The 27064-nt window shown below is 35.0% G+C and overlaps 1 protein-coding gene across 1 annotated transcript in view; it reads left to right on the top strand.

The window, feature by feature from the left end:
* The window catches only part of DPYD (dihydropyrimidine dehydrogenase), a 793614-nt gene that overhangs the window by 524567 nt on the left and 241983 nt on the right, over positions 1-27064 (top strand). Inside the window, exon 16 of the mRNA XM_024751225.1 lies at positions 1177-1260. Coding sequence (XP_024606993.1) covers positions 1177-1260 — 84 coding nt within the window. The remainder of the gene's footprint in view (positions 1-1176; positions 1261-27064) is intronic.

Raw genomic sequence — 27064 nt, 5'->3', positions numbered from 1 at the left:
CTGGTTATAAGATATACAAGTATTAGGGATGTAGCGTACAACTTGACTAATATAATTATCACTGCTGTATGTCATATGTAAAGTTGTTAAGAGAGTAAACCCTAAGAGTTCTCGTCACAAGGGCTCTTTTTCTTTTTCTTTTATTTGGTATCTATATGAGATCATGGATGTTCATCTACACTCTTGTGGTAATCATTTCGTTATGCATGTGAGTCAAATCATTATGCTGCCCACCTTAAACTTATTTAGTGCTATATGTCACTTATATCTCAATGAAACTGGAAGAAAAAAATGAAAAATATAAAGAGCAAAACCAAGAAGAAAAAGCAACCTGATGCATGTGTTCTATGTATGTTTTACTTTTTTATATACATAGAAAAAGTAGAAAATTACACATTAGATTGTTAACATTGATTACTTTAGAGGTAGGAAATTGAAGGAGAGAAGAGAAAGACTATTTATATTTTTCTATACTTTGGTTTAATTTGAACTGTTACCAAAATTTTATTTTACTTTTAAATTTATTTAAAGCAACATAGAACATAATGAATGGTGTTCCAGTTTTGGGAATTAACATGCTTGAATGCTCTGAAGCATATGAAAGCAGTATTAATGAGTAATAAAAGTTAATTGATAAAAGAGGAACATTTAAAACTTTACTCAAATTCATTCCAGCTAGCCTACTACATTTTTCTTTGCACTGCTACCTCCAGTACCAATTATCCAGAATTAGTAAGATTTGTTTCTATGAAAATAGAAGCTGTGTAGGGCAGAATCAATGTGCTGTCAAACAGACCTGAGTTAAAATCTCTGCTGTGGCATTTGATAACCAGGTTTGTCATTTAATTCCCTTGAGCTTCAGTCTCCTCATCTGTAAAATTGGTACCCTAATAATCCAAGGATTATGAGAGTCAGAGATAACAAATATAGCTCATATAGTGCAGTGAGTGTCATCTTATAAGCACTCAATAAATATTTGCTGTCGTTATTATTATTGCTGCCATACACACTCTCATTTGAGAGAGTCAGAATTTACCTCACAAGGTAGCCGTGGTACAGAAAGCAGAGTAGTTAAGATTTGGCAAATGTGACCTATGTTGAGTTATCAATGGTGAAACCTATCAGTACACGAATAAAGCTTTGCCTTTACTTTCATTTTCCTTCCACATCTTAAAGGCTTCTGGAGCAGATGCCCTGGAGTTAAATTTATCGTGTCCACATGGCATGGGAGAAAGAGGAATGGGCCTGGCTTGCGGGCAGGTAAGGACCTCAACAGCTGCCATTATGTATGTCTGTGTGACAGAACAGGCCCTGTACGGATAGTTACTATACCTTAGGCAGGAAGATGGGAGGATCAGATGAGTGGCTTGAGACTTCCAGGTCTACATTGTTTAACTATTTAGTGCTTAAAAAGTGGAAAATGAGAGAAGTTGAAATTACAGCAACTGTTTAGGTTTATTGAGGAAAATATCACATTACGTGCTTGACAGGAGGTAATATTATAACAAATAGTTTTTAAAAGCGCTGAAGCAGAATTAGCTGATTTCAAATGCAATGTTCTTTATTCATTCCTGATGCTGATCCAGTTTCCCTGGAGCAATATACTGTACAAAATGCATTGTTCGTAGTGATTTTGTAGTAAATGGGGCACAGCACAAATTGCATTTTACATTTTTTAGCATATGATCATTATTCCCTAACTGTGTTTTGGGAGTTGCAAGAAGACTTTGATGCTATTTTTATTTTTGGATACAATAAATGGAAACTTCATGCTAAAGTACTTTCAAAAACCTAATGAATAAAATGTGGAAATATATGTTAATATGTAGAAAATATTGCATCTTTGTGTAACTAGATACAGTGTTATACGTTAAGGAACAATGTAAAAGCTTAATGCTAAAAAGGTGAGTATTTTGCATCTAATTTAGCTTTTAAGCCCATAGGGAAATGATGTGAATTAAATAATACAAAATGTTGTAATTTATGACAAATTTCCTAGTCCTAGAACGTTTAGTTTTATTTCCACATCTGACACAGGGCCTTGTACATAGTAGGTGCTCAATTCTTCAATTCTTTTTTTTTTTTCCAAGTCATAGAATTATTTGAATTAAACTCAGAGGCCAGAGGCCCTTAACCTGGGCAGAAATTTCTGCTTGTTCAAATGAACATAGGTTGCTCTTTTCATATTAGCATTCAGGGAGGATTTTAAAGTACCTTGTAAATATTTAATTAACATTCAGAATAGATTTGTGACTTAGGAAGAAACCATTCTTTTATGGCAGCAGGAAAGGATGGCCTAGTCAAATGTTGCTCAAGTACATTCTCTGTTCCACTCACAACAGATTATCCAGAAGTGTGGTAATAGAATGAGCCTCAGAATTACCTGTAGAGGAAAAATACCATTGTATTAAATCATAACTTTTATAAGTCATATGATTAGGTAACTGTCAGTGTGTCAAGATGTGTAACTTCTTTAAAATGAGGAAGGTTCCTAAAAGGACACCTGCAGCAGGGCCTGAGGGAGTCAAGTTTCTCTCTTTACCCCTTTCCCAGTGTCTGAAACTTCGAACCAAAATATCTTTTAGTTACATGGATTAAAACAGCTATGGAAATTTAAATCTATTGACTAATTTTTAAAAGAAAGATGTGTTTTAATATATATTCCTTGCCACAAATATGACAATTATTTTGAAAATGTTGCCCAGCTTTGAGTTTATTTTTTAGAGTAGACTTTTGCTCTGGGAACACCTCTAAACTTACCCAGCTGTTAAGTGTCTTAGGTATATCCTCTCCAGAAAGTTATTTAGCCACACAAATTTTCTCGCAGCCTTTGGCCGAATGAAGGTGCAAGTGCTAAAATTTTGCAGTCATGGAAAATTTGAACTCATGGAAAACATGTGTTCCAAAAACCATTATATCTTAGACTGAAGGAAACTTAGAACCATTTCCATTTCACTTGTTAGTTATAATCTCGAAAACTATAACCAATTCTTTCTATTAGCCAAGTTTAGAAATTTTCTTTTGAATTATATCCTCAAATTATATAATAGGAAAATAAAGCTAATTTAATCATTTTGCTCCAACATAATTTAAATGATTACTCTGCCTCGGGACACATGAATGTTCAATATTTTGAATAGCAGGAAGGAAGAATGTTAGTGCATTGAAAAAAAGATCTTTACTATAACTCTGAATTTTTAGAGCGTGCACAAAAGCATCTGGGGCTTATTCATCTTTTCTGTCATTTCCTTTTTCCCTTTCTCTGTCTCCTGTTCCCACTGGCTCTTCTTCCCTCCCTAAGGTTCATAGTTTTAAACACTTGCAAGTTGGTGGGATAGGGAATTTGTACTCGGTGTAGGGGGACTGAGGAGCCATTCCAATTCATTTTTCCCATCACAGTGTGATCCTGAATCCCATCTGCTGAAAGCTCCCTTTGTGCCAAGCACAGACCTGTGTGTATCTCCAGAGCCTGATAAATGTTTGCTTCATGAATGAAACAAACTGACCTTAATTCCATGGCTAGGATATTTATCCATTGGAAACACTCTCTTGTACTGTCCACATTTCTGGTGTTTCTAGAAACAATAGTGATTTTAGCTCAAGATGAGGTAAGGTATCATAATACAGTACATTTTCCTCTCTAAACATCTGTTTTATTCTCCTTTATCTCAAATATTTTCTTGCAAATATCAAATAAGTGAAAAGTACTGCCTTTGTACCTAAGTGCTTTTAAATTAGCTGTATATATTTAAACATATACATATATATTTAAACTCTTTATGTTTCCATAACTGACTAAAAATTGTGAAATATATGAATAGAAAAGGCTCTAACCTTTACAGCACAGAGACATCATATATATTTATGGAATTTATAGAAATAAATAATATCTCAAGCCGACCTTGGGAATTTGAATTGTATATTCCCTGCATGGTGAAACTTAATATAAAATCTTAAACACTTAGCATGACACTTTCTAAGTGTTTAAAGGCAGTCTCATTCTTTATTCTTTCCATCAACCATCTATGTCACCTTGATCAAGCCACTTACTCTCCTAAAGCATCAGTTTCCATTTCTATAACATGGAATTTGAACTAGATGATCTCTAAATCCCCTCCAGCTTTAATGTTCTTCAAATGCTAACATTATAGGCAGCAGGCTAACATGTAATTTTTTAATCTACCCATAAAGAGCATTGGTAAAACAAGAACAACTAAAGAAATAAATGCATATCATGTTGTTCTTTTTAAAAACATTAACATTTTCCCTGGCCTGCATAAAAGTCAACGTTTTACTTATTGCTCAAGTAAAGGTGAAAATGTGCTCTGGTTTGGGTTGTGTATACTCCAAAGAGTCAGAGGTATATTACAACATGAAAATTTTTTCTGTCTTCTTCCTTCTGCTCCTAACAATCCTCTGAAGTAGGATGAGTTTTTATCCCATTGAACAAATTAAAAAATAAGAAACAAAACACCTGAGCTTCCATGCTTCCCAGGTCACAAAGCTGGTCAGTGGCTCCTGGGGCCTGAGTTTAATTAGCATGTAAGCCTGAATATAGGAAAGGCACGGAGAACAGTTCCTAATAAATCAGTACTTGAATATTAGCATAAATATTATTATTATTAATTTAAAATTAAGTGCAGGACTAAGTAAGCTCTAAGTCACAAACAAACCTGAACCTACTATGGAGGTGTTCTGTCCCTTGGGAATAAGGAAGCTTCTCTGATGTCTTGACATTCAAATTTAAAGTTGTCTACGTGCAATCTGTGTAAACCAATTTCCTGTGGCACCATATTACTTCATCAAGGTCCTTGAACTACAATAAATTCTCTAAAGTCCAGATGAAATGGGACCTCTTTGAGGTCTTCTCCTTTTCTGAAATGCTAAGTGTTCATAGGGCATTAAGTGAATATTCCTCTTTTGTCCTTTTAGAATTATACTGAACATTTTTACTTCCACCCTGTAGAACTTCCTAACCTAGATTCACACAGAAGCTGAATAGACCTTGAGTAGCTTTCTACTGTTGTGGTGGTTGTTTTGTTTTTGAAATTATTACCAACATTTTAAAAACAGGTGGCTGGACAAAAAAATTCGACTTCTTAGGTCTCTTGCAATAAGGAAGATATGGCCACACTTGGCCTGCACTGCCATGCAGCAATGAGGAACTAGAGCTTAATTAGGCTCCTTTAACAATGTATTTGGTACATGTAAACAGCAGCAAACATTTGACCAAGGATAAGTGCTCATTCGCAACATGGATTTGATCCGTATGTGCCTGTCCGGTTCAACCTTTAAATATTGAAACCAAGCCTTCCCAGCATTTTTGCTAATCCTCTGGGTTCCTGACATTGAAGATTCTCTAGGCTGCCTTCTTCAGCCAGCAGTGTCTTTAATTCTTAGACCCTCCATCAGCTACCAAACGAAAAATAGTTGGTGGGGGCGGCGTGGGGTATGGGATAAGTTGCCTTGTCTTCCTACCTTCCTATTTTATCTTCCACATAGCAAAAAAGGAGAGCAAGAGGAAACATGCTCCACAGGACTTTAAAATACTGGTTACATAATCCCCATGATTTTTTGTCCTTGCCATCAGAAAGCATACATTTTTAAAGTCTTTTCTGGAGTTACTTTTCACACCAGCTGTTTCCTTCTTTGCCTTGAGTCAGTGATGTGGCACAGACTCTCAGAACTGAGAGGAACCTTGAAGATTTCCCAGTTCAGCCTCCTTATTTAGAGGACAGGAATTGGGGACTGGGAAGTGATCTAAATAACCTTAGCCTGAGGTAACCAACTAACAAGGCTCAGAGCCTGTGATGCCCTTGTCGTTGACCCCCATCCGGTGTTCTGTCCAGTATTTTCTACTTTGTCATTTGGTTGTAACCAAATCTCTAGGCAACTGAATAAGTCAGTCAACTGCCCTAGAAACTTCTTACTTTGTACCTTTTTGAATACTATTATTCCCTCCGCCTGGAATTCGTATCTTTTCAACTGAAATTATTCAAATAAAAAGCACCTGTCTAATTCTATTTCAAATGACATCTAATTCATTAATTGGGTATGTTTTATCAATCAAACAAATCTTCCATGAGAAAGGAAAGATAATATTTTACCTATGAACAGGTTAAAGGTAGAAACTATCTCATTTCAATCTATGGTGACCTAGAGATTGAATCACTGTCAATGAAGTTGGATTTCTTTACCTAACAGTTCTAAGAGGCTACAGAGATGTTATTTATCTGGCCCTTGGAGGATTCTCATTGTTCAGTGTTTTGGGTGCCATGGTTTGGCTTTCATTGTGGGTGTGATTGCTAAATAGTGCACAGCTAGCTTGGTAACGATTCCTTTGGATGGAAAATTCCAAAATGATAGTATGTAATTGAAGAGAAGACTACTCTAGCTTTACAGGCAAAGCAGAGTTCTGAATAAAGATGGCAGTGTCACATCATCACCTGCTATGTCTTTCTATCTCACAGCCCCCTCCATTTATTTACATACATTCTCTGCATAGAATTTCCAAACACTGGATTATTCAACTAAAACAGTCTTAACATTAATTTTCTCATCAGGAAATACATATACAGTCCTGCTTTTTATGATGATTTAGCTAAGCAAAACAAACTAGTTTAAAAGTGATAAATCTTAAAATGTTCAGTGATCTTAAATAATTGTTGAGTTATATTAAGATCACCTAAAGCAACACTTTGATATTTCCCTCATGATCTGTTCTGTGTCCAAATTTAATTTACATAAACTCTGTATTTTTATTAAAAAAAGAGAGGGGCTTCCCTGGTGGCGCAGTGGTTGAGAGTCCGCCTGCCGAAGCAGGGAACACGGGTTCGTGTCCCAGTCCGGGAAGATCCCACATGCCGCAGAGTGGCTGGGCCCGTGAGCCATGGCCGCTGAGCCTGCGCATCCGGAGCCTGTGCTCCACAATGGGAGAGGCCACAACAGTGAGAGGCCCACATACTGAAAAAAAAAAAAAAAAAAAAGAGAGAAAGGATTTGCTTCTGTTAAAACATGCCAACATTTTTCATAAAACACAGATTATTGCTCTTGCCCTTGCCAGACAGCAGATGTCTGTCACCAGGAAGAGAATCCAAAACTAAATGTGAGGACCACGTTGCCCCAGATGTGCTAGCACTTCCCTTAGGAAATAAAACCTTTTTCCAGCAGCTGGGCTAACAGACCCTCTATCTCATATGCAATACAAGGTCTAGGGAACAATGACCACAGCCTTGCCTCAATCTGGTCCCCGTTGAATGTCTGCGGAGGGGACAGTATAAAGATACCTCTTTTAAAGCCAAAACAGCTGACAAGTGATAGCACTTTCTATATTTCCCAGGGGTGAAATGCAGGAACTCAAGAGTGAGAAATCTTAAAGGTTAGAGAAAGAAATGTGGGAGCCCCACCAGTGGTAAAATACAACAAACTCAAGTCACAGTGACCTCTCTGACATCTCTTGGGGGAATCTAAGGTGAGGCTTACTGCTGAGTTAAATTTTCTTTTTGATACTGGTTAGGTATGTGCCCATGAGACCTCCTCTGTTTAAGGTTCTTGATTCTTCTCATCCCTTCTGACTCTAGCCTCTCTAAGAAACATGGGTGTCAAAATGTTGCTTTGTCCTGAATGTGGTGTTTAAATTTGCTCTAATCAACATGGATGAATGTAAGTTCGGGCTAGGAAGTTGTTCTTGAGGTCTATGAGCTGACTGGCTAAACGTGGGCTAGGCTAGGTTAGCCTCAGTGGGTTGAGCCCCTGAGACGTCACAGGTTTGGAAATCACTGCACTGTAAAATAACCTCATTCCCGGAAGACGGACAAGAAATGGGTGCATGGTATAAGCTTCTGCAAAAGCCAATGAAATCTGATATTACCCAAATACATTTTACTATCCTGCATTCTTTTATTTTTCCTTTCGGCGGTATAATTTTGGAAGTGCTTTAAAATAAATTATCAACTTGGTTATGAGAAAGAGCATATCTGATTAAAAAGAAATATTTGCTTTACACTATATTATGTTGCCTAATTTTTTATTTGATTTTAATTCCCAGACATTCGCATAGACATGGGTGCTTGGATAAGTAGACAACTACAGGAGATCTGTAAGAGGCATTTACAGAACTGCCAATATTTTGCCTTAAGCTGGTTCTCTATGAGTTTTTCAATTTTAGTTATTAATGTTGGTTAATGATATAACAATGATCCCTTTCTTTTAAAAATAATAAATCTTTAGTAGAAAGCAACACCCTTTAAATCTAACTGAGATACTAGTTCTAGATCAGGAAGTGTCATTGTTTTTATCTAGAATAACATTCATGGGTCTGTCAGTTAAAAAAAATATATATATATATTTAGTACAAATAGGTGGACCACCTGGTGAATGGTTGCAGGAAAAACATCTAAATATGTATTTTCAAACTTAATGTGTTTTTTTACTATACTCATCATGTTATAATCCTGAAATAAAGCAGCAATAGCATTTCAAATTGTTTTAAAATCACTCTCAAATGATCACATCACAGTGAATTTGAGAGTTTTCTATATGTCTGTTGACTATAGCACAAAGATGAACCAAAAACATGTTTGACCTAAAGAGAGAGATGTGGGAATGAGGTGGGGAGAGGCTATGATCTTAGTCTGTGATATGCAGTTTGTATACCATAATGTCACACCAGAATAAATATGTATCAGCAGTGCAGAATAGAAACAAAGTTGGAAACCAAAATTACTAAGATAGAAATATTGACAATGGAATGGCGGGTCCAGTCCTGGGATCCAACTAGCCTAGACTATTTGAAAGAAATGGCAAATAGGGCTTGAGTCCTGCATTAATAGGGAAAAAAGACCTAGGAGTAAAAGGACACTGCATTTTGGGCTAAAAAGCAAGACTGGACCAGAAAACTAATAAGAACTCAGGAGCTAACAGACTCGGAGGCAGCAGAGTTCAAGATAAGGCAAGAGAGAGGATAATGAATAAGGCAAATCAAGGGAAGGCGTAAGAGGCACTGCTTTTAAGAAGACCGTAAAATTAAGGCAACTTCTACTTCAGAGAGGAAGTTTTTACACATTTCTCGCTGGGGTAGAAGTAATCTTTTAAAGTACAATCAGTTTAAGGCTTCCAGCTGGGAGTAGGTGAGCAATGTTACGAAGGAGGCACATGGGTTTATTTGACTATGGAAGAAAATATTGCTCCTCCCTACCCCCAGAAAAGTAAATCAAAGAAAATAGATTTATCAAACTCATAGCATTTTACAGCCTAGGAGTACTGATTCAAAACTGAAATTTCTATGTCTTTTGTTACCATCGTCTGGCGTCCGGCAGTCACATTCCCAGGGAACTGTTACATCCCCCATCCCCTGAAACACATGAGGAGGTCCTTAAGGGGAATCACGGATTTTACACAAACATGAAGTCTGTGTTGACGTCGATTACACTGCAGAAATCTTCATGACAGTCGTGTTTGGAGCTAACATTGTTTTTGTCCTTTCAAAAAAAAGTCAATTTGTCAAGTAGCAATATGATTAATTAATACATACTCTGAAAAAGAAGTTTTGTTTAAAGAGATACCAATTTAAAGCATGACTGTCAATTTTAGCCACTTTGAGATGTCTTAAATATCTTTGGTTCTTTCCTCATATTACTTGCTATTTATTTTTTCTAGAAATGATAGGTTGGGTGTTTATTCTTCCCTCCCTATCTTTTGTTCCTGGGTGTATTCAGCTTTAAAAGTCCTCATAGATCAAAGGTAACTGCAAATTCAGTTACATTTAATGTATGTTAATCACTCATCAAAAAAGAGAATGCAGGGCTTCCCTGGTGGCGCAGTGGTTGAGAGTCCGCCTGCCGATGCAGGGGACACGGGTTCGTGCCCCGGTCCGGGAAGATCCCACATGCCGCGGAGCGGCTGCGCCTGTGAGGCATGGTCGCTGAGCCTGCGTGTCCGGAGCCTGTGCTCCGCAACGGGAGAGGCCACAACAGTGAGAGGCCCGCGTACCGCAAAAAAAAAAAAAAAAAAAAAAAAAAAAAGAATGCAGATTTTTTTTCTCTTATTTGTAAAATTTCTCGTCCTCTATCAAATGAGATTTCTGTTGCCAGTTTTCCATTGTCAACATTTTTCTTTTCTTGACTATGGAAGAAGCCGTATGGCAACAGAGTAGGCATTCCATTCCTGTTTTTTCTATCACTATGTTTTGCCTAATATGGGAGAACTTGGTATATGAAGGAACAGTTAGCTCCCTTCACTTCTAGTGTCTGTTCTTTGTTCCTCTTTCCTGTGTTCACTCTTGATCCTCCTTCTATGTTCTATCACCTAGGTCTCAAACTTTTAGAAACTAGCCTTTTTATTTAGGAGAAATAGATTCTAGAGACCCTATTTTGTACTCCCCAAATCATCATATATTTCCCTACTTTAATTCATTCAACAAATATTTAGAGTATCTACCATGTACCAAGAATTGTGTGAAATGCTAAGAATACAATGATGAGCAAAATTAGACATGTTCTCTGTCCTCATGTAGCTTTCCATTTAGTAAAGGAGAGAGATATTGGATGAATAACCCCACAAACAGTAAAGTGTGACTGGCATAGTAACCATGAAGCAGTGGTCCAGGATACTTGAAGAGCATGTAGTATGAAGTTTCTGGGCTACTCTGAAAGGTCAAGGAAGGATAACTTAAGGAAGTGATATTTGATCTGATAACTGAAATATTTAGAGGATTTTTAACTAAGTGAAATGATTGGGGTGGGTTAGAGCATTCCAGGCAGTGGAAACAACATGAGCAAAAGCCTTGCGGCTGAAATAACTCCTGTTGAAGGGCAAGAAATAAGAATGGGGTGCTTAGAAGAGATGTGTGTGGCACAAGACGGTATTGGAGAGGAAAATATAGGTCATGCTGTCTAAGACCCCATAACCAGGCCTTGTTAAGCATTTTGGTCTTATCCAAACAGCAGTGGAAAGCTATTAAAGGGTTTATTGAATATGTGTGTGCATATGTACATGTGCATGTGTTTGGTGAGTGGGACGGTGACAACGGTGGGGATGATAGGATTATATTTTCATTTTGAGAGAATAGAATAGAGGAGCATGAGAATGGACTTGAGAAGACCAGCTGAAATCTCTTGCAGAAAGCAGTTCAAGTAAAAAATATCAATGGCTTATAGCTTAGATGAAGAAAATGATGGTGGAGATAGAGAAATGGATATGCCAAAGGTAAGGAGTATATTGAACACCAATTGAGGATGAATTGGCTATGAGTTTTAAGGAAGAAACAAGTGGAAAGATAGTTCTTAGCTTTCTGTCTTCTGCAGATGGAGGAACTCTGGTATTATAAACTAAGATAGGTATATTAGCTTATGTAACTGATGGTACAAGGTTGAAGTTGACCTCATGATTGTCTGGATCCAGGAAGACAGATGATGCCTTCAGCATTCACACTCTCTCCAGCTTTCTCTTCTTTGTTCCATGGTGTCGTGAGTGACTCATTCTTACCCACAACAGATAAGCATTCTTTATCCATCTGATGACCTAGCCTCAGACAAATCCATGGTTTATAATCCCAACTATCAAGGGATCTTTACTTTTCCAATCCTGGACCATGAACTGATATCAGTGATTCTGATATTTTCAGTATACCTTCTCCAATCCTTATCACTAAGCTCTTATTAAAAAATTTCCTCTAAATGGAGCCATCCTTATTTTAAAAATTAAAAACTTACACATATAAAATTTTGAGTATTATATATATTAGATATTCACTCTCTCTATAGAAATGATAGATTTAGTGTAAAGGGAAATACAGTTTTCCCAATAGGTAGTAAATAAGGAATTATAGTTTTGAGGTGGCTACAAAGAAAGTTACCATGATATATATATATATATATATATGTGTGTGTGTGTGTGTGTGTGTGTGTAATAAATAAATAAATAAACACCAAGATAATAAATTCATGAATAGTTTTTATGAACAATAGAAATTGAGTTTATTCACTTAGTGCCCGTATTATTCTAGGCAATTTGCTAGGTCTTTCTATACATGGAATCACATCCACTCCTCAGTCAACTTTGAGGTGGAAGATAGAACATTATCTATATTACAGACAAAGGAACTATGGCTAGAGTGACTTACTCTATATTGAACCCCCAAGATTAATGTTATTCTGACACATGCTATGTTCAGTAAATACTTTTTGGACAGATTAATAAAGGTATGAATAGATGAGTGAATGAATGAATGAGTGGATGAATTAAGCCTTCATACAAAGTGTTTTTTTGTGCCATTTTTATTGAGAAGATCTGGAGCAGAACATTATTTTCTGCTGTCTCCATGCCCACCACCTAATGGCAGACAGTTCTGGATTACAAATGCCTCCTGAATGTCCCCTCACACTTTGAGAGCAGGTACCATCACTGACATCTGCCAGGCTCTGATTCAAGGTCTAACTCACGTAATCCTCATCACAACTCTATGGCATATGTACTATTATTAATTCCCATTGTACAAAGGGGAGAGTCCAGAGATTGAAAGTGTAAGTAATGTGGCAGAGTCACATAGCAAGTAAACAGCAGCATCAGGACCCAAAACCTGGGCATCTGATTCATGAACATCTGCTCCCAACCTCAGGCACTAGTGCCCCTAAAAAAAGAATTTTAAAGAAGTAATCCCTGGCTTTACTAATCATAGAAATGGATACATATCTTAATGATGCATGTCTTTGAAGAGAGTGCTATTTGTGGAAGTAATGAAAACTCTTCTATATAAACTACTGAAAAGCCCATGCTCCTGAAAATGATTGGTAAAAATAATTTGAATGATCTTTACTTTTATGTCCTATTTATTTTTTCTGTATCCAAGTTCATTTCTAAAAAGAAGCCCTAACAGTTCTTTTTTAAATCTCCAGACGTGATTAAAATACAGTGCAATTTTACAGCCATGAATGTTCATTTTCAAGGACTGTTTTTATTCTAAAAATCCATTTTTTTTGTTTCTATTTAACATCATCCCTCCCCTAGAGGAGGCAATATGTGATATTGAGCATTCAGAAACTACTCCTGATAGATGGTGATTATTCAGGAGAAGCTGAAGAGGGGTGAAAAAACTCCCACAGAGGTGCCCCAGAGTTAATTCGCCCTTTCTTCACAGGGTAGAGAGCACTAAATATGCAGAGCACCATCCTGACCATAAGTGGTTCTGTCCTCGCTGGCCATTCCACAGCCCTACCCCTCTACAAAGGGTGGATCATTAAGCCATCCAACGGTGGGGAGTATTTTCATATAGCTGTTGCCCTTTAGAACAGCCTGGCAGCGAGTGACCATAATAAATTATGCACTGTTCTGTGAGGCTGTGACACAATGTATTGGTGGAACAGCGGGGGTGTTAAAAAATCCATTATTTGAAATTTTTGTTTCTTTTTCTTACTAGATTCCATGCTGCTCTTTTTCTGTCATCTTGATCCTTTTTTTCGTATCTATTGTTTTGAGGGTTTTGTGTCTGACAGTTCTTTTCTACTGCTGGTTTTGTCCTTTTTGTTACGTTGTTTCTGCCTTCGTGGGCTCCCCCACCTCCTTTTCTTGGTCTTGTATGTCGTGAGCCTTGTTCTTTTCTGTCACACAGTCATTTGCTTTACTTTTCTTTCTCTTTCTGCCTTATTGTCTCATGTAATGCAAAAACAAATTCTCTTTTTGTTGGCATTCTTTTACATGGTGTTATGTGGTTGTCATTTTCCCTTCAGGATAGGAGCACTTTACTGTACGTGATATTCGTTTTGGTTCCAAGAATCCTACACACACGTCAAGAGGAGTGCCAAGGCTGATGACAATAAAAAACAATCAAAGCAACCAGTAAGAATTGTTCTTTGAGAAGAGTGCAGACCTATTTCTTCCCTGTAGATCAATTCACATAGAATCTGTATGTTTTTGTTCCTAATTTTCTGTATTATTCAGGGTTTTCATCTTTTTCCAAAAGTAGGTCTATTATTCCAAAGTGGCAATTATGTTGACACTATTCCTGGCAAATCTACCTATTTGCTTTTCCTTCATTGTTTTTCTATTGATGAACACAGCCTGAAAAGATAGTCTGGTAGCTGAAACATCCATTCATTCAATTAATTAATTAGTTATTAATTGAGCAACTATTATGTGGTAGGAATTGTGCAGGTGTTGAGGATACTGGATACCATCAGCTTTGTTTTGCATTTTTGCATTCTTTAATTAGTCATGTCCCTCATCCCCAATTTCTTTCCTCTTTCTGTGGACACCTGTCTGTTATTCTGCCTTCTCCGTTTTCTCTTCCTTGATCCTTTTGGACCTAGCACTCCTATTCTTTATCTAGATTTATTTACAAAGAATTTCTGATTTTCTTCCTAAATTGGATTAGAAAGCTCAAATTTCCTTGGCAGTGAATATCCAAGAATATGCCAGATTCTTCAGTCTCATTTTTGAGTTGCATTTAAAGACAAACGTAAACAGTATCCTCACGTCTGGTATGATTATGGATTTTTGTAATATTTGCAGTAGGTGAATTTAATTGTATTAATATGTATACTTATTAAATATTAGTGAAATTAAATAAAAATCTATAATTAAACTCTTCCTTTTGCGGCATTTAGTTCCTTGTTCCTTTTAAATGTTTCTCCCTCTGTTTGCTTTTATTTGGTTGTTTATTTTCTCTTTCTGTAAAATTACTATTTTCTAATTTGGTTTCTCCTGAATCACGTTTGGTTTTCTGTTTCTATCTCTACTGTATTTTTATACTTTCATTCTCTATTTTTTTTACTTTATTGTATTCCAGGGTTGTTGCTGTTTTTATTTTTTTGGTACTTGATATTTTAAATAAGAATTGCTTTAGTAGCTCAGAAAACTAGTTTATTGTTTTTTGACACTTAAATGATTTTCTTCTATCTCCATAATCATTTTCTTTATATTTTTCATCTCTCCACTTTTCCTCATGTCTCCAAATTTCTAGTTAAGTGTTTCCTTCATTTTGTGGTTTCTTTTTCTCTTTTCTTGCCACTTTGAATTCTGCCCTTTAACTTTTTCCTGTATCAGTCTTTTTTTTTTTTTAAGAAACACTGGTCCCTTTAATATCATTTTACAAATGCCATTGGAACAACTTCTCTTATTTTTACTAATTGGCCTTCAGAGTAAACTCTCAAACTTGTAATATAGTGCATTTTATGCACCCAAAAGAATAAGTCAGTTGTCCTGTCAGCTTCCAGATGAAGTAAAATGCTCGTGTTATTTTCTCATATATTTCACACTTCCATTTTTAATATTGTCTTCCTTAGTTGGGAGAAGAGAAGAGGGAGGAACATATATAAAGAGCTATCAAGATGTTGTAAAAGTGAAAGGGAGATAATAAACTGAAAGTAAATAAGCAAATGTGGTAACTAGGACACTTGCATCCTTAAAGGATGCCATGGGGGAAATATTTTTGGTGACAAGATAGAAGATGAGAAGTTCAGGAAACCTCCCACAGATTTGTTCCTAAAAAGCAGGGCTTTTGTAGCTGATTCCTCTAAGCAAAACTGACTTTTGTATTAGGTGAACCCAGTTCACCTCTATAGTTTTATTCATCCCATTCTCAGCCTTGACGAGGCATCGCTCCTGTTTTGTGTGCCTTTGACATGATGTCCTAATTTTTAAAAGTCTACAGTATCAATCTCTTTTGAATCTCCTATTGCATTTTTATCAACCGGATTCCACTTATGATATAAACCATTGACTAAATGATAACATTTTTTAAATCAGCATATAAAACAATCCAAAAAATTACATCATATGTTTTCTCCTGATTTTATGACTTATAGTACCATGAATAATTGAAGTTCACTTCTTCCTGTGCCTTCCTTGACTGGTGTCAGTCTTAATATAAAACCTGTCATCTTTAAAAAAAAAAAACTCTCCAACATTAAACTATTAATTTATCAGTTAGTTTATTTGGCTGACCCCTGTACCCAAACTTTCAGATCACCTCAAATTTGTCAAATGGAATAGTTGCCTACAGAAGTTATCCAGTCTTATATGTAGATTAGTAAATATAAAATTGGCATGGGCAACACACATTCTGGTATAAGTTGTGAACATAAAAATAGAGAAAGCAGGTAAATTTAGAGGGCTATATTATTATTTTTTAAATGTTTGTATACAGTGGTACACTTCAGATTAGGAAGCTGTTTAAGTAATGTATTTTGGGCTAAATCTTATGACTTGAATATTTAATTTCTTCCTTCTCACCACCAATACCCCAGTCAGTATTATAATAAAGTTTAATTTACTTTGTTAAAAAGGAAGTTTTGGGCTTCCCTGGTGGCGCAGTGGTTGAGAGTCCGCCTACTGATGCAGGGGATGTGGGTTCGTGCCCCGGTCCGGGAGCCATGGCCGCTGAGCCTGCGCGTCCGCAACGGGAGAGGCCACCGCAGTGAGAGGCCCACATACTGCAAAAAAAAAAAAAAAAAGGAAGTTTTGATTTTCTCATGACTCCCTTTCTTGTGTGGTCCCCTTCCCTGTCATTCTTACCTCTCTCTCCTGCTCTGAAGAGGAGCAGTCCCAGGTCTAAGACTACTTTCATCTCACAAGATTAAAAAAAAAAAATTCTCATGGTTTACCTTCTTTTATTTCTTTTATTATATTTTTCTTCTTTTTATGCTTACTTAGCGTTTTTCTTGTTTGAATGTGTCTTATGGTTTCTGATTCTCAGAATCATCACTAATTTTTTGATAAGAATTTGTAGGATTGGCTTACATTGCTAGCAACAAATAGCTCTTGTTTTTTTGAGAGTTTACTATATGCCAGGAAATGTGTCAACATTTTACATAGATTATATTATTTAATCCTCAAACAACCCTCTGAGCTAGTGTTACCGTGTTCCTGATTTTTGCAGATAAAGGAATAGAAGCATAGAAAGGTTAAGCAATTTGTCCAAAATCCTGCAGCCAAGACATGGCCAAGCCAGGACTCAGAGTCAGGGTGTGTAACTACAGGTCTGTACACTTCACCACCACTCCATAGCTCCTCTTCTAAAGTGATGCCACGTTATATTAATTTGTTTTTAATCTTGATGTAAGAATAAGCGATTTCCTCGTTGTATCTTTCTTCATCATTAAATCTGATGAGAGCAGAACTCTATATGGGAGGTTTGAATCCTATGGTGTTGACATCTTGATCCATATGCTCCTTAGCATATTTTCTTGGCTCCTTTCTGCCCACCAACCACATGAGATTAGTTTATGCATGAAAGTGACTTTTGTCCTACCTCCATTTCTAATGTAAATATTTTCTAACGGCAGGTCTATATCACATTCCTTTTCATAACCTCCTCATTGCCTTGTACCTTAATGGTTTCCAGATAAAGGGTCAAAATTATAAACCTGCTGTTCAGTGCTCATCTTACAACAGGTGAGTCTTCTCACTATACAGGAGAAAAGAAGGCAAGGCATCATCCTTCCTTCAATGTAGGCCAAATAGAGAAGTCTCAGAGTCCTTCCTAAGTGGTCTGTTTTGCAAGGACGTCATTCAGCTTTACACATTTTTATTTTCTTCATTTACTGGAATTGAGTACAAAAGATGAAGCAGGATAACTTGGCTAAGCAGTTAACTTTATAGAATCCAAGGATCTCATATACTTGAAAAGGTTTTGTAGAATTTTTAATAAATACTTCCAAAGAGCTTATGTTTTTATTTCGAATTACAATTCTACAACATTTAATCCCTTGTTATTGCTTTGTCAGACTTTTAATTGAATTATTCAAAACATGAAACAAAAGGAAAGGGTTGTAGATAGCACAGTAATATTAGCAGAATTACCAGAGTGCTGAGAATTATTAAAGAGGACATTATGTTTGTTAATCGGGCATTTAATTTTACTTCTGTTTATTGATGGAAAACATCCTCTTGGAAAGGATTTTTTTCAAAAACCTTAATTGTGACAATACTGTCTTAACATCCTTGGATATACTGTACAACCAAAAGCTGTTTGAAACCTAATTAGTCAAAAAGACTCATAATTTTCATTTTAATTATAGAATGGCTGACCAACATTATAGTCAGATCGGTCTTTTGTGCACAGGAAAAAGCAGCCCTTCCAAAACTAGCTTCAAAAAATGGGAAGTGTTTGGAGAAAAGATTTTAAAGTATTACAGACTATAGCAAAAAAAGGAATACCCCCCTCTCAACTCATTTTATAAGTCAGGCATAACCTTGATATTGAAAGGTCAGTGTGAGAAATTGCAGGCTAATCTCACTCATGAGCATTGATACAAAATACCAAACAAAATATTAACATGTTGAATCCCACAATGCATTAAAAATGTGAACATAGCATGACACTTGGGGCTTACCTCAATAAAGCAAGGTTGGTTTAACCAAAAGAGAAAAACATTAAGGTAAATCATCACATAAAGTGTCAAAAGGGAAAAAATTTATATGATCATCTCAATAGCTACAGAAAAAATGTTTGATAAAATTCAATATCTATTCATAATTTTAGAACCATCTTAGAAAACTATGAATAGGAATGAATTTCCTTAAAGTGATCTAACATGTTTGCAAAATACTTGCAATATATATTATTTTTGCAATAATACATATTGCAAACTTAATGGTAAGCATTTCTTTAAGATCAGTAGTGAAACAAGGATACCTGCTATTTGCATATCTGTCCTACATTGTACTAGATATAAAATGTCAATGCAGTAAGACTAATTAATTTTATATTATAAAATCAATTTATAATAAAATAAAAGTATAAAAAATTTTAAATATAAGGATTAAAAAATTAGATGATATATATCTTCTGATTATCTATAGTGAAATTATAAACTAATCCACTGATAAATTATTAGAATTAAAAAGATTTTAGGGCTTCCCTGGTGGCGCAGTGGTTGAGAGTCCGCCTGCCAATGCAGCGGACACAGGTTTGTGCCCCGGTCCGGGAAGATCCCACATGCCACGGAGCGGCTGGGCCTGTGAGCCACCGCTGAGCCTGCGCGTCCAGAGCCTGTGCTCCGCAACGGGAGAAGCCACAACAGTGAGAGGCCTGCGTACCGAAAAAAAAAAAAAGATTTTAGAAAATTTCTAGGGAAAAAATCAATATGCAAACATCAATTCATTTATACACTAGCTACACCAAGTTGGTAATGTATTTTTTTAAACTATACACTATTGTTGCATTAAAAAATATAAATAAATAGATTTAATCTAACAAAAGATATATATAATCATTTTGTAGAAAATTTAAAAATTTTTATTGAAAGACATTTTAAAAAGATGTAAAAAATGGAAAATATCATCTTCAGGAACCAGATATTGCTATAGAAAGATTTTCATTTTTTTCCAAGTAGATTTCTATGTTTATTGCAAACCCAATCAAAATCCCAGCAAAATTATTTCATTGAAATTGACCAACTGAGTCTAAAGTTTATATGGATGACAAAAAAATAGCCAAGGCATTCAATAATAATAATAATAACAAAGATTCATATAGCATTTATTCTGTTCTAAACATTGTTCTAAGCACCTAATATACATTGAGTTGGCCTTAACCACTATCAAAAATTCTTATAAAACTATAACTCTTAGGATAGTGGTTTTGGCACAGGTTTAGATATTCAAGCAAAGTTACAGTATAGAGAATTCATGAAAAAATCCCAAACATATATGGAAACTTGATTTAAGTGAGCTGTAATTGCAAACCAGTGCAAAAATATTGAACTAAGAACTAAATGGTACTAGGACAATTGTTAGCAATACACAAAAATCAAATACATGTAGTTAAAGACCTAAATGTGATAGGCAAAAACATTTACTAAAAACATTTAGAAAACAATGTTGAAGAATGTGTTATTGACCTCATGATCTGGAAGCTCTCTTTAAACAGGCAGAAAAAGCACAAATCGTAAAAGAAAAGATTGATATCAAAAGATACCATGAGGAGAGTGAAAAGGCAAGATACAAACTGGGAGTAAACATTTGTTCTACAAACAATTGACAGAGGAGTAAAATTTAGAATGTATGCATTTCTTCAAATTTACAAGAAAAAGACAACTCAGTAGAAAAATGGGGAAAAGAATTGAATAGTCACTTAAGAGATAACATAAAAACTATAAACAACCAAACGCTCATCCACAATAAAAAAGATAGAAAAATCTGTAATGTAGTTATACAGTGAAATACTATACAGCAATAAAAAAGATTGGTACACAGCTACATGCAAAAATGTAAATGAATCTTAGGAATTTGATATTGAGCTAAAAAAGAAAGTTTCAGAAGAATAAGTAAGAAAGGATATAATTCCACATATATATAATGGCTTGGCCAAAAAGTTCATTCGGGATTTTGTAACATCTTACCGAAAAACCCGAACAACTTTTTGGCCAACCCAATAATATAAAATTATTTAATATTAAATTATATGTTTTTTAGGGATGTAAATGTATATGGTAAAACTAATTTTTAAAAAGCAAGGAAATGAAAAAAAAAGCAAGGTAATGAGAAACACAAAAGTATTTTTATGTAAAATATATATTTTATAAATATTCTTTTGTATTTATTCTATTCAGAATGTCATACTGTGTGAAGTAAGTCAGACACAGAAAGAGAAATATGTCACTTATATGCAGAATCTTAAAAAAATGATACAAATGAATTTATTTACAAAACAGAAACAGACTCGCAGACTTAGAGACGAACTTACAGTTACAGGTTGGGAAGGGAGGGAGAGTTAGGGAGTTTGGGATTGACATGTACACATTGCTATATTTAAAATGGATGACAACAAGGGCCTACTGTATAGCACAGGGAACTCTGCTCGGTATTATGTAACAACCTAATTGGGAAAAGAATTTGAAAAAGAGCAGATACATTTACATGTATAACTGAATCACTTTGTTGTACAACTGAAACTAACACAACATTGTTAATCAACTATACTCCAATATAAAATAAAAAGTAAAAACAAACAAGACAAATAATGAAAAAAATCTCTATGTTCAAAATCTCTGCAATCGGAAAAAAGTCTTGGGAAAAATAATTCAGAAAACACCAATCCAAGTGCAAATGATTTCACCGCTGCTTTTGTACTTCCGTTAGGCAGGTTGCATAGTCACTAAGAGCATAGATCACAAAACTGGATTACTGGATTCAGTCTGTATGCATACTATATGCTATATAAAGCAACTGCCTTTGCATTCAATTCCTCTTCTGTAAAATGGATTAATAATAGTATTCATCCTATAGAGTTGTAGTGAAGATTAAAATACATGTAAATATTTAGAAGAATAGAGTCTGCTTGCGTATGTAATTGCAATTAAGATTCTTGTCACTTTTCTTCCTGCTGTTTTCTACTTACCAACTAAAAGGCATTTTCTTGCATTCCCACAGTAATCATGATCCAGTACAGGATATGAGTTATGAGAGGAAGCTGATTGAGCAGCTCGGCTTTGATTCAACTTTAATTTTGAGTTGTGAATGAACATTAAAAGTATAGAAAAATGCCAAGGCTATGTCGTTGAGTGAATAGAAGAGGTGACATAACAGAATGGACACAATTATTTCATCTCATCATTCATGCTACTAACAAAACATATGCCAAAAATATTCCTCTCTGTGTGGGTAGCAATATGGACAGCTTTAATCTTGTTTTTGCCTATATGTATTTTCTGAAGTGAGCATGCCTTATCCATATAAGCAGGAAGAAAAGGACATTAGAAAAAAAGATTTCTAGCCAATTAAGAAGAAGAGAAACAACCCAATAAAAAATGGATCGTCAATTTAAAGAAGCAGAATTGCAAATGGCCAGTAAACGCGAAAAGATAGCCAACTCAGTAGGTCTACATGGAAATGCAAATTAAAGCAACAGAGACACTAAATTTTTCATCAATTAAATTGGCAAAGAGTGATAACCTTCTGTGCTGTTGTGGATGTGGGGGAAGCGGTCACTCTCACATTTTGTTAATGGGGAAGTAAATCGTACCACACTTTGAGAAAGTGTTTTGCTGAATCTGAGTAAATTTCAGGGCATGAACTTTTAGGCCCAGTAATCCAATTCTAGGAATCTATCCTATAAAAATCTTAGCACATGCATAAACATGTTGAAAATAGTTCAGTGCAGCAGTATTTGTAAAAACACAAAAACTGGAAACAACTTAATTGTTCATCTTTAAGGGACTGGCACATCCATACAACAGGATACTCTACCATTTTTAAAAAGAACGAGGTAGGTCTATATGTTTTAATCAGGGGGAAAAAGTGAACATGTCACATATATCAATGTATGTGGTGTGTATATATATATATGTGTGTGTGTGTGTGTGTGTGTGTGTGTATACATATATATGTATATATATATATACAGAGAGAGAGAGAGAAGAAAGCAAACGATTAAATTTTTGTTAAATAAAAATAATACATAATTATATATAGATATGCCTATATAAACATAGGGTAAAAAAATGAAAAGAATACACACTAATGTTCCTAGTGGTTAGAAACTCTGGGATTGGGAAGGGGGAAATTTTATTTCTTCTTTTATACAATTATATAGGAACAATTGTTAATTCTTGGGTGTTTTAAAATTTCAGTCAGGTTTTAAACGGATATTATTATGTTTGAGTGCACAGGATAGGATCCTGTAGTTAAAATAATTTCACTACCACTGTTGTTATTAAGCTATGAAATGCTATTGCATGACATTAAGTCAGGCCCAATGTTTTTTCTATTCAAAGAATAAACCAGGTTTATTTGGAAATATATTGTTCCACTTCCAAAATTCCTTAGAATGATTACTAACAACCACAGGTTAACTTTTGGGAGGAGTCTCATTTTTTTTTAGAAATAATGATCTACAATAAATTATCCTAAACTCATTTACTTGATCTAGAATTCCTGTCTATGAAATAGTCCAAAAATGACTAGTTTCCATCTAATGAGGAATTATAATTTGATAGTGCTATATAACTATTTAATGATAATATATCAATAAATAATAATTAAAATTATTGGAATAATTTTTTCAAAATAAGGTACTTGTTAAAAAAATTTTTACAGTGGACACAGCACATGAATCTTTATTTACCATTCATAAATAGGATAAATAGGTAGTAAGTCATGATATAAATATAAGCAAGTTGAAATTGTAAAGACTTGTAGACTTTTAAAATTTGCCATTGCTTTTGTGAAGATTTATAATATCTTACCAGCTATTTTTTGCCTATTTATTGTAGTGAAAAGACTTTATTCTTTCATACCTACCCATGAGAAAAAGCCATTTGTAGCTTCAGCACTCATATATTAAAGAAGTTGTATGCTTTCCTTTAAAATTCCTCATGGAAGACATAAACTTAATCAAACCTTTCTCCCCTCCAGCTGGTAACCTCTGCATGAACTAAAGGATTGAAATATTGTTTAATCATGCTACATACCACTTTTTACAGTTATGAGAAACATTATTTTGCTGCAATAGAAGCAACAAAACAAGATGTTTTTACTCTGCACAAAGAGAAATATATTTTTAAATTATTTATTATTTTAAATAGCTTGAAACTACATTTTCCTTTTCTGTATTTCGAATATTACTTTTGGGAGAAAGGCACATTTTAAAAGGGTGATAATATACATGTAATCTGTGGAACACAGACCCTCATACTGACTTGAGACTCAGAAAGGAACAGCGTGCTAATTTCAGTTGGCAATCTTTACTTGATTCCTTCAGTCCAAACTCAACTATTATTAACCTTTGTTTGTGACAATTGAAGAGAATAATGGTTGAATTTGGGGCCTTTAATGTCACATGGAAATCAATAACTGTAAATGGTAGTTGCCACAGTTCTAACTAATCTGTCACATTCAAAAAAAAGAAGGTCTTTCTCAGTTCATAGAAGATAGCTGAGACAATTAAACACACACACACACACACACACACACACACACACACACACACACACACACACAGGAATATCAGAAGACCTTTATAACATTAAGGAAATACACTGATTCTCAGTATTTTTTATAAGGCTTTTTTTTAAAGTTGTTTGGTGTTATCTTTGGTTGTTGTTGTTTTTTGTTTGTTGTTGTCGTTTTTGGAGGTGGTTTTCTTCACTTCTTTGTTTTAACAGTGTTTATTAAATACCTGAAACTGTAAGTCAAATACAGGGGGTAGCAGACTTCATCCAGACCTCAAAACCTGGTCTCTGCCATAAAAATAAATTGAATTGTCCTTCTTAGAGTGGTGATGATGGTGAGTGGTGGGTTGCTAATGATAAGCCCCTTCATGAGCTGGCAAGGGCACAAATTACAAAGGCTGCTAAATAAAAACAACTCAAGCCCCTTAGAGCAGGGGTCTGCCTCCTCCTGACAAGCCCCTTATCACGACTTCAACTCCCAACACAAATACCTCTTAGACTTCTGCACACTGATTGGTGTTCAACTTTTGGCGCTCAGTTTTGTCTTTGTCTTTGTCTTGTCTTTACCTTTCTTACTTTTCTGGACATTCTGTGGATGAAAATTAAGAGATTTCAGTTCATGTTCCCACACATGAGAAGCACTTGTGCCCAATCTGAACCTAATACTGGTTATAATCAGCTGGGCATTGATTAATTCCATTAAGAACATAAGTTCACTTCTGCTTAGCATTATTAAGTTGTATGAAGTAATAAAAATGTTTCAGTGCTTTATCAGAAAGGAAAAGCTTTGGTAATTTTTTTTTCCCCATAGAATAATAACAGGTCTCCAAGTTTTATTAAGGCATAATATGAAAAATTCTTATTCACTGAAATGTCATTCTAACCATCCTTTGAAAAATTAAATTAGTTGTTCTTGGAAGTAGAAACTAGAAAGATTCACTACTACAAGAATATAGGAGATTAAAAAGAGGAGAGTAGACAAGATCATGTTTTTAACTTGCCTTAAGCAAAAGTACAATTTTTTTCTAAGCTTATAATTTTATAAGATGATTTTTCAGACTTAACATTTCCTAAAATTATTAGTTTAAGGACTCCATGACTTTTTAAAAAAACTATACTTCTCAGAAATAAATTCATTTACTCAAGCAGAACATAATACATTTCTGATAGGCCTTTTTTCTACTTTATTTCTTCCTACTAGAGTATGAGATTCCAAACTTTGTCAAATCAACCTGGAACAAAAATCAGTAGTGTGCTGTTAAACTGGCTCTATGGAAAATGAACCCCTGATCTGTAGCATTTGTGGTTTCTGTGGTATAAATGCTCCCACTATGGCCAGTTTCAAGCTACACCTGATGTCACTGAATATAGAGTTGGTTCCAGCCCACCACTGGAATAGTTAGGCTTCATCTATGAAAGACTTAGTTCTGCAGCCGCTATGAGCACTACTAGAACACTGACAACAGAAAAAGATGTGCCAGTCTTTATCAAGGAGTGAAACACAGAGTGATAAAGTGGCTGACCAAGAAACCAGCTGCTTTTATCAGATCATCATGCTTATCTGCTTTGAGATAAAGGAAATGAGAACCATTAACTTTGTAGGTAAAACAGAAAAGTCTTTAAGGTAAATTTCACCTTTTTAAATTCTAAGCCAAATAACTCAAAATGTTTATTTTTAATGATGTAGTCTGTGTTCAGTGAAAGAATTCAGAAACTTGAAAATTCCATGGATTCCTAAGTATACTCAACAAATTATTTTTTTCTTAAATTATGCTATTCTGGGGCAGAAAAGGAAGTCTAACTTGTCAAGCCTTGTGCATATGGATATAAATCTGAGGATATCTGCACTAATTTAGGGCCTTTGTAATTCAACATGACATAATTGAAGGTGTTTGTATAAGTTCAATATACATGTTTGCGTGTATGTGTGGAGAGAAAGAGAGAGAGAGAACCTTGGGTTAGTTGGCCCTTTTTTTGGATGAAAATATAAACGCTTAAGCCAAATGAGGGAAATTTGACTTGAGCCAAACCACAGGAATGATAGTACAGCTGACTCAGGGGAAAAGTGGAGACAAGAACTTCACGCCTCAGTACTCTCTCTGTCTATTGAATCAGTTTCTCTCCATAGCTCAGCTTTGTTGTCACTCTCCTACAATGTCAGCAATGGATGAAGGAGTGTGGTAGGTCATCGATTAGTGGTTGATGCATAAGTTTATTAATTTCTAGTCAAAGAACTCAGTGAATAAAACCACTGTTTGGGGAGAAACCGCTGAGGTGTTCTTCTTGTGGCCAGTTGTATTCCCAGTGTATTCACATTGCTATCTGAGAAAAATGCATGTGCTAGATTTGTTACATAATTCTACAATTATCTATTAGATCAAGCTTGTTAATTGTATCATTCAAATTATCTACATCCTTGCTTATTTTTCAGTCAACACCTAAAAGACATCTATTAAAATCTCCAATTATCATTGTGTTTTTATATATTTTCCTATTTGTTTCCTAGGATTGTAAGCCTTATGCTAAACTCATGCCTTAAAGTTATTTTATATGCCTTATCTTGTTTGCTGTATAGTTTATGCATATAGTTTTGGGAATCATGTCTGTTATCACTATATAATATCACTCCTTATCTTCATTAATGCTTTTGGTCTAGATTTTCACTCAAAACTGAATTGCTCTTCCTACATTCTTTTTTGCTTTTTGTTTTTTGTTTTCTATTTTAGGTATTTGATTTGATTTTTTAAACCCAATCTGGATATTTTTTACTTTGATAAGGAATTCAGCCTACTCACACATATAGTGGTAACTGATCTATTTGATTTAATAGTTCATATTATTTTGTGCTTACTATTTGCTTACTTTGCTGGTTTTCCCCCATTGTTTTATTATTTATTTGTTACTCTATTTGTTACTCTAATATGGACTTTCATTCTTCTCTTCATAATGATGTGTAAAGCAATATTTCTCAATTAGTATATCAAGTTCAATAATTATGATGTCCTTATTAGAACAGCCTACTTGCTCATTTTACCCCTGAAGTCTTCCTCCTTCTACTTGTTTTTAGAGACCGTTAGGCTTCGGCCTGCCTTTCTCCCTCTACTTTCTTCCCTCCACAATTCCTGGGTTTCCTAAGCAGCTGAAAAAATTTAGTTGCAAGTTGTTATTAAACTTAT

This window comes from Neophocaena asiaeorientalis, unplaced genomic scaffold, assembly GCF_003031525.2.
Source record: "Neophocaena asiaeorientalis asiaeorientalis breed wild unplaced genomic scaffold, Neophocaena_asiaeorientalis_V1.1 scaffold147, whole genome shotgun sequence".
In the NCBI taxonomy this organism is placed as follows: domain Eukaryota; kingdom Metazoa; phylum Chordata; class Mammalia; order Artiodactyla; family Phocoenidae; genus Neophocaena; species Neophocaena asiaeorientalis.
This window is presented reverse-complemented; position numbering and strand designations above follow the sequence as displayed.